Here is an 18,985-nt window from a genome sequence, read left to right on the forward strand (position 1 = left end):
ATCTGGTAAACATGAAAAATTAACCCGGTAATTAGACACAATTTTACTCAGGAAATAGGAACATTTAACCCGATAAGCAGACAGGGTTAATCCGGTAAATAGGCACAATTTATATGTTAAATAGGAACAATTAACCTGATAAATAGGAACATTCAATCCAGTAAGCAGGCACAATTAATCCAAATAGGCACAATTTATCTGATAAATATGAACAATTAACCCGGTAATTAGGCACAATTTTATCCGGTAAATAGAAACAATTAACCCGGTAAGTAGACAAAATTAACATGGCAAAAAGGCACAGTTAATCTGGTAAAGAGGGATAATTTATCTGGTAAAGATGAACAATTAACCCGATAATTAGGCATGATTTTATTCGGTAAATAGAAACAATTAACCCGGTAAATAGACAAAATTAACCTTGTAAACAGGCATAGTTAACCCGATGACATAATTTATCCGATAAGTAGACATAGTTAACCTGATAAGTGGACAAAGTCAACCCACTATGTAGGCATGGATAAACCGACAAGCAACAGTGGAAACAGGTGAAACTAAACCGGCAAATAGTCGTACGCACAGATTAAACTAGCAAGTAGCCGTCGATGGCGACATGTTTTCGGTGAAAGTGTAGCCCATATGGTCTGCTCTCGTTTTTTTTTTGTTGAGCTTAGTTTCCTAAGAGCTTTTCCTATAGTTTTTTTTGTAGTAGAATGAATTGTTGTGACTACTGGCTAAAAGTCAGGTGGTTTTTTAGTGATGGGCACCTGTGAAAAATGATGGGCCACGTGCCTCCAACTGCACCAGGGCATCAGGCACAATCGGCCGAGCGCTGGGCACGCGAGCCGCACGGAACGCTGGGCACGCGAGCTGCACCAGGGCGGGCTGCACGGAGCGCGGTTGGCTACGCGCTGGGCTGGCTGGGCTGCGCGCACGGTGGCTGGCTGGGCTGCACGCACGCGGATGAAGCGCCGTACGCTAAGCTCGGTGGTCCAAGAAAAAAAAGCTACCCGTTCGTGCGAGGGCAAATAATCCCCCCCTTTCGAAATGAAGGAAAACCCCGCCCCATCCCGTCCACTCCACCGCCCCAAATCCCTAAACCATCGCCGCCGGCCATCGCGACGGCGACCATGTCGCGCTGGAAGGAGAACATTTCACCCGCGCCTCCCCACCCTTGTGGCACTTCCACTCCTTACCCGCTCCTCCCCTGCAAGCGCCCGCTGGATTCTTCATGCCCACCGCCGCGCCGGCCGCTCGCCGACGTCACCAGCAACGCCCTGCAGCTGCGCGGCTCTGGACTCCGATGCGTAGGAAGCGGTGAGGGGGCGGGTTACGGGTACAGCACCCCCGTCGCGAAGGTGCCCAAGTCGTGCGGGTTCCTTCTCGACGACGACGACGACATGGACGAGGCCTTCTTGCTGGAGGTGGATGCCATCTGCGAGGAGCACTCACGGTCCATGGCCGGGAAGGATAAGGGCAGGGAGAAGGATTCGGCGGTGGAGCGGAGGGAGGCTGCTGAAGGGCCGGCCGTTGCGTCTGCGGCAATTGGGGCCGGACCAGAGTGCGGAACGGTATAACTTTTGATCTCTTCTATTCTAAGTTGTTTCGAAATTGGAAATGAAACAGGGAGCCTCCGGGCATTGAGGAAGTCGATGTTTGTGAAAATGTGGTTACTCTAAGAGAGAGAAGAAGTCAGGAAAAGGAAATGCTGACTCATTTTGGGAGTAATGCTATTCTGAATTTTTAGGAGTGCCTAGGTGGTGATTTCAACAAGGCGCTCACTTCATCATTCTATCTTTTGGATGGAATTTAGCTTCAGGATGCATTCTGGAAGGAGGTGAATGCCATTTCTGAGGAGTGTGATACCCAGCCTGTTGCCAAGAGTCAGGATGAGGAGCTGAAGGAGGTGGAGATAGAGGAAAGTTTGGTGTTGTCGTGTGATGATGATTCGCTTCCGCCAGCTATTTCCATTGCAGATGACGGTGTTGAGGTATGTGAATATCCACATGGCATGGGCCTTTTTTGCTTCAATTGATTTGGGGAGGAAACTTAGGAAATTCTACAAAGTGCTATCGTACTGTTAGGTTGGGGGAACCTGGTTCTTTCAAATTGTTGAGCATGTATAACTTCTTTTAAGTTGTATTTACCCCTACCAAACACTAAGGATCTTAAGATAATATTGTTAGTTTTGTGAAATTAGAAGTGAACTAGGTAGACCTGTGAAGGATCACAAATTTTATGTTCATTCCTGAGACCAAGCAGTTTGCGTGGTTGTACTCCAACCCACAAAGGATCAAACCCCAGGTTTGACACCCTGAGTGTCTCACAAAGGCGAATTATCCTTTCAGTAGTAGGGGACGTACTCATTGATAGTGAGGCACCAATGATGACTTGGTCAATCTCGATTGCTCTGCGACTCCAGTCTGCAATAGCGTTGTGTGAGTGTGTGCGCGAAGCTGTGTGTATGTCTATGTTGTAGTTGGTGTCTCTCCAAAAGTATATATTTATTCCTTTTATGATGGCACCGGCACCTGATAGTAAGCTGAGTATATGAGAGCAGACCACTGGGGATATTTTGTTCCTCAGAAACTATATTATGATTTGGATAAGGTTCCTAATGTTTCAAGTCATCAGTTTGATAGGCGGTAAGTTGCAAAGGAACTTATCGTGTTATTTTCTTATGAGAGAAATTCAGCTGGAGGACGCATTTTGGGAAGTCAATGCCTTCAGCAAGGAGCACCATGCCACATCATCTGCACAGTGCCAAGAGGAGATAAAGGAGGTGAACGAAGTGGATGGCTCAGAAGCATTATGTGTTGATTCCCCCCCAGCAATTTCCATTGCAGAGGGGGGAGGAGAGGTATAACTTTGTTTCTTAACTTTAGAGAGGGGATGTTCTATAGTATTAAGGTGTCATGAAGTTCTTGTTTTCTGAATCTTGGAAGAAAAATCTATTGAATTGAGTAGGTTTGGTTTGGAATGAAGTCACTAAACCAGTTTATTTGATGCCCCTTCTCTTGGAGACATTTAGGTTGTTGATGCATTCTTGGGGGAGGTCGATGCCATTGGTGAGGGGCATTCTGCCCTGTCTGCTGCCAAGGGCAAGCAGGAGCCTGGGGAAATGGAACTAGAAATGGAGGAAGATGGAGGGTGTGCTCCAAGGAAGTACTATGAATATTTGCATTCCCTGAATGATAGGCAGAGAGAGGCTGCATGTAGTGATGTGACTGTTCCATTAATGATCCTTGCAGGTCCAGGAAGTGGAAAGGTACAATTCAATTTTTGTCTTAATTTTGATAAATTGCACATGTAATCCTGGTGTTTTGGAAATAGTGTCTTAGTGCTCAATACTTAGGATATATATATAATGTACTTAACTCTTGTCACAAATTAATTTCCACAACTTTGATATGCAAAAGGTCAACCAAGACCAGTAATTTCAGTTGCTTGTGTCCGCTGAGACCAAGATTATTCATGATTTGACCTTTTCTTTCACTCAAATGGCTTAAGAAGAGAGTAATAGATGACTAGCTAAGTTCATAGCTTCTGTTCTTGTAGCTGGTAGTTATTAACTTATTATATTATGTGAGAATAGTTTGATACAACTAATTATTGTTTTGAAATGAACTCAGAATGCCATGGTCTGAACTCTGAACCACTCCGAGAGAAATCCTACCTACAATGTAAAATATATCCCTATCATCCTATGACTAATTGTTTTTCGAACGCACATCTAATTGTGCATCAGAAGAAACTCTGCACAAAGATTGTGCCATTTATTTCCAGGACTAGTTTATATCCTTCTGAAAAGTTGTGGAAGATCTGAAAACAAGTTACTTGTCTGTCTCTCTCTTATTTGTTTGTTTAAATAACTTTATATAATGTTCATAAGCTTCTTCTGGCACACGTGATGTAATGTTCAAGAAAATGATATAACTGCGTTTTGAAAATGTTATAAATTATATTTTATTTATCTGTGTTAATTTCGTAAGCTATGTTGTGATTTAAATACAATAAGACGGTACTTTTTAACTGAGTTCCAGTGACTCTTATCTCGTGATTGTTTCCACTATTTTTTCTATATTGATTTTTTTCCTTCTTCTTTGTTGTAACTGGCATGACTCAAGACTTCCACAATGGTCGGCCGGGTTCTGACATTGCTCAAAGAGGTAGGGTCATTGTTTCATATGATGACTACAAAATTAGTATGAGATGATATTTGAAGTTCACATAGTTACATTTGTCCCTTATTGTTATGACCAGGGAATTCCACCATCAAACATTCTTGCTATGACATTCACAACCGCTGCTGCCGCAGAAATGAGGGATCGGATAGGGGCAGTGGTTGGGAAGGCAGTTGCGAAGGAGATCGTAATAAGCACATTTCACTCGTTCTGCTTGCAGCTTTGCAGGAACCATGCTGAAAAGTATGTATTTTATATTGTCAAATAATGAACTAATTATTAAAGAAGTTACTAATGCACAACATTTTTTCTGAAAAAATATGTAAGCAACTGAACTAGATATATACTAATATTTTATTCTCTGTTTTACTTATGATGGTGCTTTTAAACTGTTGCAACTATTAAAACGACGCCAGAGGTGCATTAAAGTAGCTCTTACAATCATCTCTAACTGAAGTTCAATATTTCACAAAAATTGTTGATGGACAAGTGTGTGCAATGCTATATCATATTTGCGAATGTGATGATGATCTTCTTGTTTGCGTTTTATGTTCTGATTTCAATATGCGTTTTTTCTTGCAGTTTATCTAGTCCAGAAAATTTTCTGAACTTGTAGATACTTGAAGTCTTGGCTTATTTAGTCATTTATTTAGCAATTTTGATATTTTCAATTCTTTTGAAGGCTAGGCCGCACGTCTGAATTCATAATATATGGCCATGGACAACAGAGGAGAGCCGTTATTGAGGCAGAACGCCTATTGGAACATGACAAAAGCGATGATTTAGGAGATGCAGTTAAGCAGAATCATGAAGGCATAAAAAATTCTTTTAAAGACAAAGCTAAGAAGTGGCTGAAGTTTGTTACACAGGTGATTTCTATTTTTCAAAATTCATCACTAATATTTAAGTTCTATTCCCTTTTGTTTTGGTGCACTTGAAGCTCTATGAATGTATTGGCAGTCGCTATAACATTTATCCCTGCGAATTTCTGTAAGGTTGCACAATAAGTTTGCATCTTCCCCAAGTGTGCTCCAGATTCTCTTTATCTATTGGTTTGCTACTTTCCACCCTCTACAGAAATGCACAGAGCGTAATATGGAAGGAACTGCTTCAGTGTGCTGTGAAGACAAAGTTTTACAAAACAATACAGTCATAGATTACTCCTAGTCGCTGAGACAAAGTTTTTTTCTTGTACATTAGAGTTGATATACAAAACAAGACCTGAAGAGCCACCTAGAACTAATCAATTGACCGATTAAGAAACAACGACAAACCTTTTATTAATAATTTTGACAATTATTAGAGCCCAAATATGGTGAAACTCTTCCTTTTTTTTCTTCGAGAAAACGCAAAAGCTTGCGTCTCATTGCATTGAAAAGGTGGAAGAGTATCTAAAGGCCTAGAGAGGCTGATTACAAACTTTTCCTTTGTATGAGCCATAAGCTATAATACTGGTTGAATATATCTCAGAAAACCATAGATACAACCTCATGCTAAATTCTAGGTCATATTTAGCTTTGTTGTGATTGGATACGGCTAACTTCAAGTGCTGGAACGGTTGTCATGGCTATTGATTTTGTTTATCCTAGGCATATTGATCCAGGTAGCACGTAGTTCTTGAGCTTACTTCTGAAGTCTATCCATTAAATCTTTTACTAGATCCAAACCGTGAGTAAGGCGATGATCTGAAGATCTATTACAGGACAGTAATTAGGTATCCATAGGATGGGCTGTTGTATTACTGCAGATCTTTCTGTGTAGTCGGGTTTTGTTTTTACCAAACATCGTGTCTTCCTTTACAGGCAAAATCTTCCGGACGAACTCCCGAGGAGTTTGAAAAGAAGGGCGATTTGACAGGAGTAAGCTCTCCTCTGAGTATAAATCATTGTTGTTTCCTTTGTTCTATAATCAAATTGACCTTTATTTCGTAATCTTTTGAGCAGGCTTCAATTCTTCGGCACTATAATGAAATATTAGTGTCTTGTAATGCTCTTGATTACCATGATTTTATTAATTCATCCATAACTCTTCTCACGAAGTTTCCTGAAGGTAGTTTAATTTCTGATCTCACAATATCACCTATTTTGATGAGCTGTTGATTAAGATGACTGCCTTTCTTGCCTATGCAGTATATAAAGAGTGCCAGGATACATGGCAGGCAATAGTAGTTGATGAGTTTCAGGATACCAGTGCTATGCAATATTTTCTTCTGAAGGTTCTTGCTTCCCACAATCATTTAACTATTGTTGGTGACGATGATCAGGTACACAAAATTTTTATTACCCAAGAATTTTAGAGTCTGTGGTTCCTAGATGTCCATTGCTGCTTTCAGCTGCCATACATAGTCTTTTCAACTTCTTTTGCTCTTGTGTCAGTCCATCTTCAGTTTCAATGGTGCAGACATTTCTGGCTTTGATTCATTCCGTAGAGATTTTCCAAATCACAAAGAGGTAATTGTGGTGTCTCTGTCGGTTCTTTCTAATTGTACAAGGTACTAGATTTCCTTTGTGATATCTGTTAAGTAGCTTGCTTTGCTGATGACTGCAGATCAGGTTGAACAAGAACTACCGCTCTACACGGGCAATTGTTGAAGCAGCAACAGCTCTTATTCACAACAATACTAAACGGTGTCATCATAAACTTGTTGAGACTGACAATCCTTCTGGGAGTAAGGTATCGGTATATACAGCCCAAGTGAATCGCTTTTGTTCTTCTATCCTATCAGTTACTTAATGATATTGCTTAGATCACTGTTAAGGAGTGCCATAGTGAAGAATCACAATGTGCATTTGTTATTGACAAAATCATTGAGACTACATCTAGTTCAGCCGAAGGGTGCAACTTTGGCAAAATTGCTGTCCTATATCGAAGACAGGTTGAAAAATCTTGAACCCTATGCCTTGTTGAAAAGCACATTTTGGTTAAGCTTGTAGTCTAACTTTTTTGTATACAGGTAACTGGCAAAGCATTCCAAGCGTCTTTTCGCAACAGGAAAATACCCTTTAATATTCATGGTGTAGCTTTCTACAGGAAAAAGGTAGTTGTATATAGTTTACTCGCAGCTCATTGCAAAGTAACAATTTCTCATTATCTCCTATTTTTCTTATACTGTTCTTTTTCCATACGAAGCAAAAGCTCTGGGTTTCACTATCAAAGATAACAGAACAAAGTCAAGTGTTCACTTACTGTTAATTTTGTAGTGATTAGTCATGTAGCGTTGCTTGGAAATTTCTTATTTGTTCCAAATTAGCTACTGTTATGATCATAAGTTATTGTTAGGTCTTGATGTGAACAGCATTTTTTTACATGTATACATGGATTTGGTTAACATGAAACATACCTATTGCTATATACTGTTTGAAAAATCAGTTGTGTACATTTATATTTTTTTTGCATTATGAAAATTTGTGGGAAGATGTACTGGATTAAGCTTCTTGATTGTATTTCTTTTGCAAAACCCAAGTTTGCATAACTTTGTTCCACTTAAACACTAAACAAAATAACCATAGTTCTCAGTGTGCACATAATTTACTTGGGATAACAAGCGGTCAACCCTCTACATGCTCTCTCAGTTGCTTCACTACTTAATTGCTTTGCATGCAACTGTTCCAGGTTATCAAAGCTATTATGGCAATACTGAGGACCACATTACCTGCTTGTGATGATGGCCCATGGCGTCAAGCCTTGAAGGCCCTTCTCCCTGGTGACAAAGAAGAAAAAAAGAAGGTTCAAGTATTACCTGACTCTTTTTATATGTATTTCATACTCCTACTTTATATATCCATGTATTTCATAATGTAATGTAATTTTAACATGCAGGTTATAGATCACGTGGAAAAGATCTCGTTGGCTAGAAAATGTAGCTTCATATCAGCTGCTACTGACATCTTCAGTGCAAAGGTCTCTGGTACCTTCAAAAGGTTGTTATATTCTCCCTGTTAACTTACTGTTCTTAAACACCCTAAATTCACTGCCAGCACTATTATTTTCTCTGTTCTGCTCATTAGTATTTACAGGCAGTTTGCAGCCTGTTCTACTTGAGTTGTCGAATAACTAATGCTTGCTAAGAGCACGACAGTAAGCATAAGATATCTGCATCACAAGAATCCGACTAGAGCATTACAGATGCATTGTTTTGCAAGAATTTGATTATCTCTATTTTCTCTAAAGATATGTCTTACTTGAAGACAACCAGCTATCATGCCTGTATGCCTTTTATTTTGCATCAAGGTGACACATTTCAGGATTTAAACTACTCCCTCCGATCCATATTATTTGTCTCAAATTTGTCCAAATATGGATGTATCTATGCCTAAAAAGCGTCTAGATACATGTAATATTTCGACAACTAATATGGATCGGAGGGAGTATAAAGATTGTTTGCATCATCTTTTACATGGGCACCATTAAAAGCATGGGTGCAGGACCAATGTTGTGTGTGCTTTTGAGCTATACAACTGCACCCCCACCCCCATTTATAACAGTAATAGCACCATTTCCATTTGTCTTAGTTTCGAAACATCATTTCGTCACCTAGTATCCTTTTTCTTATTCCATGATCATGGATAAACTAAAATGTGCCTTTATTCCACTGTCAAAAAAGTACCTTTATTCTGAGTGTCTCATTTTGTTGGCTGCAGGGCCCAGATTACTCAAGGGCGCAAGGTTTTATCGACTTTGTATAGCCTATCAAAATTTGTTGAGAGGGTATGGAACTAATGTTTTACTGGACATTTTACAGTGTATATTTCTTCATATCAATGGACATGTCTCATTATATGATATATTATAATGTTCCGGATCGTCATTTTTTTTGGCAAAAGGAATAGCTGACCCATAAAAAACTTAACATCTATGGAAAAGGTAACACATATAATCAACTTCCAAAACTTAGCTCTTTTGCCTGTGTATTAACTGTTAAGAGATTATAATGTGTGCATATCAAACACAACGTAGTAAAAGATCATCATTAACAAAATGTCTTATTTTCAGTGTTCATAATCAGGCGTTAACTACCCCATGTAGTAAATAATTATATTTGTTTTAGTATGTGCTTTTACGTTGTAAGAAATTCAGTAATGGTATAGTATCACATTTGCGGTTTACATCATGGTGTGTTAGTTCCTCAAGAGCTACATCATACTTTACTCTAATAAAACTGACTCCTAATGCGCATCCATGCTAAACCACACCACCTCTTAGAATAGTAGCCATCTCGAACTTACTCATGAATATTAACCCTTGGATCATAAATTGATAAGAGGCAATGGACACTTTTTCTAAAGGGAAAATTAGATATATGCCACTGCAACTTTGGCAACTTAAAGAAGTGACATTACAATTTGGTTGCTCTTTGGAAAAATGTTGGTGTAACTTTGCAATACTCGTCCATATGCCATTATGCAAATTTTCGTACCAAAATGCCCATGTCTTCTTCCTTGCTCATCTTCTTCCTCTGTGCCTGCAAAGTCTTCCACTGCTGCTAGCCCCTGCAAGCTCATCCTTCTCGCCTCTCATGCTGGCCATCTTCCTCTGTCACTGGATGGATCAAGGAGATGAGCAAGGGAGAAGACATGGGTATTTTGGTCAGAAATTTTACATAATGACATCTAGATCACTGGATCAGTATTGCTAAGATGGAGTGGTATTTTTCCAAAGAACAAAATTGTAACGGAACACGTTTCTCTTAGTTGCCAAAGTTGCGGTGGCATATATCTAATGTTTCCGATTTTCATACATACATGTTAAACAGTAGAAAACATTACTCGATAAACCTGCAGGAAATTTTACTGATAAGTAGTTTTTTTTCATTTTTGTGTCTCAGGAACAATCAGTTTCAGCTGTCATTTCTTCTGCAGGAAATATGCTACCTCAGGTACACTTTGTTTTGGTGTTCTATGGACTTTTGTATATGATCTGGGAAAAGTAGGAACAGAAAAGGTGCCTTCGCAGCAATAGCTAGTCCTGTATCGGTGTGAATTTGTACACGTAGTTGGTTTGACTTCATGTGACCATATTATCTAATGTATTTGTGAACTGTATGCTTGCGCACATTCTTTTAGTTTAGTGCACACTGCACAGTTCATGTTGCACAATATAGGAGTTTATTGAGGCACAGTCAAAACCTATCAATCCAAGCTTATTCATAGAAGTAAACAACCAGCTGGCATAGTTCCATGTGCTTGTTATTGTAAACTCCGACACTATGATTTGCCATGCGTTGTTTGACACGATCAAATCATGCTAGGTACCTGTTGCAAGTTAATTCTGCAGTACAAAGCTATGTAATTGATACATGAATAACATGATTTGAGCACACATTAATTTACACATATGCTTTTTACCAAACTTTGAGGCAGCATCGGTTTGCATCTACTGATAGCTTTATTTTTACATCGATGCTTACTTTATATTTAATTTCTTTCATGATCGTTATTTTCCATTCTTTGGCAGCAATATCTTCTCGAAAAGCGTGCAGTCATCGATAATGATGGTGGTAAATTGTTAAATGAAGATAATGACATTAGATCTGTAAGCTCATACTCCGTGACACTCTTAATGTTTTACTCCCTCCAATCCATAAAAAGTGTCGCCCACTTAGTACAAAATTTGTACTAACTTACTACAAAATGGGTGACACTTTTTATGGATCGGAGTAGTAGTTGTTAGTCGTCCAGAGACTTTATTTTGGTTGTTTTGCATTGTGATGGAGATCATTTTGAATCATTCTGGCTCTAGCATATATAAGAGCATGCACAAATAATGGAAATGAGGCTCTTGAAAGACACAAGAAGAAAGAGTTGCTCCCTCATGGAAAATTTCCAAATCTAGTAATCTGCTGCTTTTACTTAAGTGATTAAGTCAAATGCAGCTATTGATTCTTGATAGAGCCCCCCCCCCCCCCCCCCCCCGGACACTAGCCCTTATTCGGTGGGCAACTTACAGTAAGTCCTGATACAACATATAATTTCAGTAACCCTCAAACACTCCCCCTCAAGATGAGCTAAATATATCAATCATGCCCATCTTGTTACATATCGACTCTCCCTCACTCGGACCCAACCCTTTTGTAAGTCAATCTACTAATTGCTCACTACACTTTACGCAGTCAAGGTTTAGCATTCCACAATCTATCTTCTCCTTGATGAAGAACCTGCCAATCTCAGTAAGTTTTGTGTGATCATGCTGGACTGGATTATTTGCAATGTTTATTGCAAACTTGTTATCGCAGCATAGTACCACTATATTGTTCTGTAGCTCTATACTCTGTTTTAGCACCTTAAGTTCTAGAAGCAGGCCCCTCGTCCAGATCATCTCAGTCATGTCCCCCGCCGCACTGGTTCACCTCCTTGGCCCTATGCTCACCAAGTTGCTCATACACAAATGTCATCTGCTCCACTTGAGGGGAAGGGCTGGCATTTGCTCCCTCTGGTTGTGAAACATCTCCTCTGATACACCTGCAGCTCCATTTGAGGAGGGGGGAGGGCTGGCATTTCCTTCCCCTGGTTGCGAAAACATCTCCTCTGATACACCTGCAGATCTCTTTGAGGAGGGGGAAGGTCTGGCAGCTGTGAAGCAACTATAGGAATAACGTAGGACAGGGGTTAGACCCTACCACAACTGCCTCTTCTAGCACTGCTGCCTCATTGTCTTCATGCTCCCCCTCTCGACTGCGACTCACAGCGTAGGAGCGATGTCATCCAAGAACTGTTCAAGTTCACCCTTACTTGAATAGTATAGTTCTCCCTCACGAAATGTCACATCCACGCTTACAAATAATTTGTTCTCAACAGGGCTCCAGCACATGTAACCCTTCTGCAATAATCCATGACCTATAAAGATGCACTTCACTACCCAGAGATCCATTGTACCCACAGATGGCTTATGAATTATGATCACCAACAAAGCAAACACACCCGAACACCTTTGGGGGCCACAGATACTCATGGTGACCAAGGATAAGTTCAGATAGAGATTTCATACCTAGGATTTTGGATGGCATGCGATTGATGAGATATTTAGCCGTCATTACAGCCTCACTCCACGGGCTCTTGGGTACATTCATTTTAAACATTATTGACCTTGCTACCTCCAGTAGGTGTTGATTTTTCGTCTCTGATATGCCATTCTGTGCTTGAGTCCCAACACAGGTGGCCTCGTGGACAATTCCCTGATTTGAGAGATAATTACTAAACTCTCTATTCACATACTCCGTTCCATTATCTGGACGAAGCATTCTGACCTCGTTAAACAGAGTAGCAACCAGCTTGTGGAAATCCTGAAAGCACTTGAGGACCTCATGCTTGTGCTTCATCAGATAAACCCACATCCTATGGCCGAAGCAATCAACAGAAGTGGCAAACAATCTAAAACCACTCATAGAGCCATAGAGGTGACAGAGCATGGCCCCCCAAACATCAGAATGTATTAATAGAAAATAGAAAGGCTTCATCACATGAAAGACCAGACTAGGATAAGCTAACCTTGTGTGTTTGCCAAACTCACAAGCATCACATACAAGTTTACTTCGATCTACTTTCTTAAACAACTCATAGTAGAACTGACTCAACTTCTCAAAAGGGTGATGTCTTAAAGCGACAGTTATGCAACAAGATTTCCATCTCAACACTTCCTGTAACCACAGCAAGAGCAACATCCCCTTAATCAACATACCACAAGCCATCACGAATTGTTCCAGTCCCAATCCTCCTCCCAGTCCCCTTCTTCTGAAAGAAGCACATATCCTTGTCAAATGCAACAGCACATTTAAACTGGCTCATAATGGAGCTGACAGAAAGTAGGTTTACTAGGAACAATGGAACATGCAAAACTGATTACAGAGCCATAGATGGTGTGCATTCTACAGACACAGTACCTTGAATTGGACTATATGCTTTAAAAGCATCAAGGGAAATGGGTAAAGCTTGGCCGTGTTTCCCCTTGGGGACTAGCCCTTCCTTATCATTGAGCAACATACAAATAATTAATAAGTCCTGATACAACACACCATTTCAGTAACGCTGCCTCCAATTACACTTGCAACTGGCTTTCTGAAAACAAACTTACCTAAAACAACTATTATCTTGTCAGTCCTCATGGTTGGACGAAGGGTCCACAATCTCAGTGCTTGAAAAATCTTGAATCTGGCTAAGTTTTTTTTTTTTAAAAAAATTGAACAATTTGATCACTTGGAACTAGAACATCCCACTCAAAGTTATGAATAGTCAGTTCTATTTACCAACATCCCTAGTCACTGTCTTGGTTATTACCAAACTTATTACTTTAGGTTACTTGTAAGTAGCTGCTAGTCGGTTACTGGTATATTGTTAGGCAAGTGGAAGAGCAGTCTGCTAGGGCCCATGGAGGCAGAAATCCTCCCTGTCCATGATCTCCTTCTCCTTCAGGCAATGCTGGCCGCCCCTTCTCTCGGTGGTAGCTACCCCGAGGTCCCCAAAGAACAAAGGTGGATCACACAGCCACACACTGCTAGTCATAGCAAATGGGCTGCAAGGGTGTTAGGACACCTGGAGCAAGTTTTGGCCATATAGAAACCGGACAACTCTCACAATGTTTTCTTCTCAAGTTCCCATGTATCCGTCTTGTAAGTCTAGACATAGGCCGAAAACTAAAAAGTGGGCCGGAGCTCACATAATCCTAGCGGGTAAAACGGCATTTTAAAAATTCGGAGAAAATACACACAGACATGTTTGCGAACTTTGTTCGCTAGCAAATCTGTGCAGAAATAAGTGCAAGCTGCTATTTCTCCCTTCAGCCTTGTCTCCGAAGCAGTGCACATAACACTCAAACAAGTATATGTGTTTTTTTAATTGCAAACTGACTAGCGTGTCGGTGACCTTGGGTGCTGATAGCCTAAACTTGTATACATATCCCTTACAACAATTTAGGAATAAGATGTTCTCCCTCTCTCAATAATATGTAGTCTGTACTTGATTGCTGGATTGACATATCTGATATTTGGCTCGAATGATTTATCTTTAACTCTCATTCCAAATATACGGAAGTGATATTGACACTAACTGTGTCAATTTGCAGGTACTTCAGTTTTTAATGGATGATGTGTCTGACTTCTTGTCGACACATTTTTCTAGTTCAGGAGAGATATGCAAGACCGAGGAGAAAGGCTGCGCTTCTACACTTAAAGCCTTTATTGATTATATTTCTTTGAGGGAAACAGAAAATTTTCGATCCCGGAAGGAGGAAAATAAGAACTCCATCACGTTAACAACTATTCATCAGGTTCTCTCTGTTCTCTCTAGACAGTAATTAATTTCTGCTGTTGTCACATTTGGCAGTTGCATAATACTATACTATATTTTGATCATGAATAGGAAGCTCTCCTGCCAGTTAATCGAAAGTAATAATAATGTGATATCTTCCCTTTTTGTTTGCAGTCAAAAGGTTTAGAGTGGGATGTTGTGTTCATCGTGCAGGTATTTTCTTCAATCTTTAGAAAGTGGTTACAGAAACCACGATTTGTTACATGTCATGTTAGGCACATGTATATTTTCATCGTCCCAATGGCACAGGTTTACTATTCACGTAAACAGTATCGGCGTGAACTGTACGTGGTCAATTAATTAAGGAGATAAGTATAGTTGTTATTTAGTTGTTAAGGATATCTATTTTGTTAGGAAGTGATGGGTTTAAATAGAAGATTATGATATAGTTTGCTAGGGAAGTTCAGAATCTATTCTTGAGCGACAAGTCAAGTCTTCCCTATAAAAGGCACACCATGTACCCCATATGTATTATCAAATAAATAACAATAAACTACTCCCTCCGATCCATATTAATTGTCTCAAATTTGCACAAATATGAATGTATCTATGCCTAAAAAGTGTCTAGATACATGTAATATTGCGACAAGTAATATGGATCGGAGGGAGTAGTGAATATGAATATCTAATCCTGGTCCGCAACCTTCTCTTCCTCTCATCACTGGGGCCATGACCTGTCTACCCTCATTCCTTAGAGCCATACCCACCGTCTGTGAGCGATTGTCGATACTTGGACCCTTACCTTCCATGATTTCGAAGAACCATGACGTATATGTCAAATTCATTGAAGTAATGGATCAAGGGTACATTTTCTATACCGATACAGAAAACATGAGTTCAGATAGGATGTTCTCCATCTGAGCAGGTCGGAAATCATTATTCCAATTTCATAATTTTCCATCCAATGGTTGTGTACAAAGATTAGACCATCCTCTAATCCGTCCTCCACTTATTGGCTCTTAATTGTTCCCAGTTTCAAATTAGTATACCTGAGCATCGTTGTTTTTATGCGTAAAGAAATTTCCAATCTACCTGTTATTTCTTTCTTTAAAAATGTTCATTCCTTATTCTTGAGCTCTGCACGTTGTCTGGAATTATGAAATAATATTATCAGCTTTGGCATAAGACAATAAACTTTTTTTGGTGGAACCATTACATGTTTCTGTTTTCTGTTAGACCAATGATGAGTCCAAATACTGTGTGTTGATAATAATTCGCTTCTTATTTCTGTTTACTGTATGCTAAAATTACTTATCAGCAACTCTGTTAAGTTTAGTTGACAATAAGATTTTGAAAGCAAGTGAATATGTTCATGACAATCCTTGTTCAGGCAAACGATTCGGAGATCCCCTTGTTGCATGAGTACAATGGTACTGTGAAAGAAGCTGGAAACACATTGGAGGTTTGTTTGATCATTTTTTTGTCATAGGTTCTTTTGTATGTATTCAGCAAAATTGCTATGCTTACAGGAGGAACGGAGGCTATTCTATGTTGCAATGACACGAGCTCGGAAGAAATTGTATATCTTGCATGTCACAGTTGACTCTCATCGCCAGGTAGCTGATATCTATTTTTCATCCTTATCTTCATATGCCATCTAGACTTCGGTGACTTAAACTATTGGTTTCTAGCTGCTGCCACCTTCACGTTTCCTCAAGGAGATTCCTATTCACCTTCTCGATGTGCAGGTGAGCAATACTGTTAGACCATTTTCTGGAAGACCTAATTTATCTCTGGCTTAAGTTCAATTATTAGCTCCATTCCTAGAACATTCTACCACGCAATCCAGTAGAGCAGCATAACATCAAGTTTTGTGGCTTTATATAATTTGAGGAAGCCTGTCTTGTCTTGCTCAGTTATGCCATCAGCAGCCAAATATATATAGCCCATGTCAGTAGAATCTTAGCATTATTGTTTCTCTCTTGGTAACTTCTAGGGTGAGGGGGCTGCAACAAAAAGCCATGAACAGACTACTAGAGACATTTCATTTGATCGTGCTGAAGGGGAGGCATCAATTGAAAAGGTTATTGCGGAACAGAATGAAACTTCACCTTACCCAGAACTGATGCAGACATGTGTTGCTAATGATTTCTTGAAGAGGTAAAACATTGTACTCCCTACCTTTTTTATTGTAAGGCATACATTTATTTGCACGAATAATTATGCAGTCCATCGAACTAACGTGCGAGCCTTTATACCGAGCAACTGCCTGCTAATTGTCCTCCACGCCCGTTAACTAACTGCTCCATCATCAATTCACGCACAAGGAAACTCCTAATTTAACTCCACGCATGCGCATGCAGCAAGCGACGGTGGACTCCCGTTTTTTCTCAACTGTTGCGCGCCTTACAATTAGAAAATTGGTAGAAAATTTCATGTGCCTTATATAAAAAAACGGAGGGAGTAGTATTTTCTTTCCATTTTCTGTTTCTTTCAGTTTATTCTGATCTTCCTTTCTTGTTTCTAATGGTAAATGTTATTTTCTTCTACAGAATTTCTGCAGTATTCACTTGTTCAGCAAACAAATTACTTAAGTCATAACATACTTTACTATGCTACTGCATGTTTGCATTAACTAGTTTATTTTGATCTATTTGCTTCATTCAATTCATTCTTCTACAGGTTCGAAATTGATGATAGAGCAGTAGTCTCACATATATTTCATCATTGGGCGAAGAAGCAGGCATTTCAAATTCCAAAGAGACTGCTTGATAAGGTACTGAGTTCTTCATAAGAAAGGTGTCACATCACATGCCAATGGGTGCTCATTTATTTTCTGGACTGAATTAATACTCTGGTGTTTTGGAGGAGCTGAATGAAAGAGGCAGAATTGTTTTGATATCTTTCATAGTTCCATTATGGCATTTATGTATTGAGAACTGGGGCATGCTCATTCTGAACCTTATCACTGCCACTGTCTTACCCTTTCAGATCAAATTTGTGATTGATGAACGTCTGCGAGGTAAAGGATACAAGCGCAAGGTGACTTCTCCACCTTCCTCTCCTTCCATCTTGCAGCACCATCTATCCCACTACCTTCCTTTCAGTTACATCTATACTATTCAATATTCTTCATCATATTCATGTTGGGTTCTTTCGGTCATCACCTGTAACAATGCTGCATGGCTAAACAATTGCGTACACAATTTGTTTATTTTTCCATTAAGAGCATTTACCTGATTCCCTGAAAGGTTAACTTGTAAATTCCTCTCCAGGATGTCTTGTGCAAGCTGAAGTCATTGTTAAGCGACGATGAAGCGCTTGGTTACGCAGAATATGTGAGTTCAGTCACTATTCGGTTTAACAGCACCCTTCCTAGCCTAGAGTGAACTCTTATTTCCTTCGATAAATTCTTAAATAAATGCTGTGACTCAGGTTATCAAGTGGGAACAGATTCCTATTGACAAGCGAAGCCATTTGATGAGAGAGAGACAGGCAAGTTCCTGAATCACCATTTGTTGCGTAAAACTTTGATTTTCTTTTTACACAAACAAGGCATCTTAAATCAGCAGCTAGTTCTCTTAACTTTCAGCTCGGTCTAGCTATTCTCTTCCCTTCGGAAGATACTTACTTTTCTGGTATTCTTTCAGGAACATTTCCAGAAGAAGAGGATAGAGAACTCCATGGGTTCCTCAGAGCCTACACCTAAGCAGGTCAGTCAGACATACCTTTAGCTACTGTCTAGTTTGTTATAGAATGGTAACGCCATGCATTACGGTCTTAAATCTGTTTCATGTTGCTTTCTATCATCTCAATCTGCACGGGGTGATATCCTTTGCAGATATCCTACCTCCGGAACCTAGGGTGCACCATAACACCGACATCTCGCCTCCACGCATCGCATCTTATCGAGAAGTATAAATCATTGTGACTCCATTTAACATCTGACGCATTGAAGTGGTGGGAGGAAGGCAATTGCCAGCAGATAAATTAGCATGCTCAGATTTGTTCAAGTCAATGAGGCGTGATTTGCTGAGCTTCCTGCAACATTACAGTTGCACTGTGGATGATATAAGCAGAGTAGTTCATGTTTATTTATATTTTTGAAATGATAAAACAGCTCGTGTACATGCTGTACATAAAATATCAGATGCAGTAGTATTGTGAATCGATTGTGCACCAGACACATGAGTTATATACCAGTGTACGTCACTTGTATGTAAGTTGGTGCTGTCATTTGTCTAGCAGTATTAGTATATTGACAACATGATTTTAGTTAGTTTTTTTCCTTTGGATGAAAAAGGCGTTTGTAGCCGGTACTCGTGTACATTATTGTTTGTCTGTCCTGCCAGTTCTTTGGAACCTGTGGAATGGCTGTAATGCGAAGGTATCTGGAGACGATGAAGAAGAAGCTCATGTGATAATCAGGCGTTGCTCGGATGACCTGATTCTATGGTCATTATTGCTGACCGGGGAATCGTGCTCCCATTTGCTGACCCAGTTTTTTTTTTCTTTTTCCTTTTAAGTTCTTGGTTTCGTTTACTACAGTTTTCAGGCTGGGCT

General features: G+C 39.8%; 1 protein-coding gene and 1 non-coding gene across 3 annotated transcripts; both read left to right on the plus strand.

The window, feature by feature from the left end:
* The first annotated feature begins 1,034 nt into the window (after nucleotides 1–1,034).
* Nucleotides 1,035–18,768, plus strand: LOC100841007 (ATP-dependent DNA helicase SRS2-like protein At4g25120). Of its 2 annotated transcripts, none has more exons than XM_024460967.1 (31): nucleotides 1,035–1,571; nucleotides 1,814–1,990; nucleotides 2,696–2,860; nucleotides 3,032–3,268; nucleotides 4,128–4,169; nucleotides 4,264–4,427; nucleotides 4,867–5,053; nucleotides 5,987–6,043; nucleotides 6,128–6,233; nucleotides 6,314–6,447; nucleotides 6,560–6,634; nucleotides 6,732–6,857; nucleotides 6,943–7,059; nucleotides 7,138–7,221; nucleotides 7,797–7,910; nucleotides 8,004–8,104; nucleotides 8,825–8,891; nucleotides 10,009–10,059; nucleotides 10,638–10,715; nucleotides 14,238–14,441; nucleotides 14,597–14,635; nucleotides 15,813–15,884; nucleotides 15,952–16,038; nucleotides 16,114–16,170; nucleotides 16,419–16,582; nucleotides 17,105–17,198; nucleotides 17,414–17,464; nucleotides 17,698–17,760; nucleotides 17,858–17,917; nucleotides 18,073–18,135; nucleotides 18,264–18,737. In XM_024460967.1, the coding sequence occupies exons 1-31, from the start codon at nucleotides 1,131–1,133 to the stop codon at nucleotides 18,351–18,353; spliced, it is 3,567 nt and encodes a 1,188-aa protein (XP_024316735.1). In that variant the 5' UTR covers nucleotides 1,035–1,130; the 3' UTR covers nucleotides 18,354–18,737. The 2 variants fall into 2 exon arrangements, with proteins under 2 accessions (XP_024316735.1, XP_003563083.1); XM_003563035.4 differs by having other exon boundaries at nucleotides 1,036–1,571; nucleotides 6,931–7,059; nucleotides 18,264–18,768.
* Nucleotides 9,591–9,777, plus strand: MIR7753 (microRNA MIR7753). Its single transcript, NR_127040.1, has one exon. It is a non-coding gene; the product is annotated as a microRNA MIR7753 (primary transcript).
* Nucleotides 18,769–18,985: the final 217 nt, after the last annotated feature.

The sequence above is a fragment of the Brachypodium distachyon genome, chromosome 1, assembly GCF_000005505.3.
Source record: "Brachypodium distachyon strain Bd21 chromosome 1, Brachypodium_distachyon_v3.0, whole genome shotgun sequence".
In the NCBI taxonomy this organism is placed as follows: Eukaryota; Viridiplantae; Streptophyta; class Magnoliopsida; order Poales; family Poaceae; genus Brachypodium; species Brachypodium distachyon.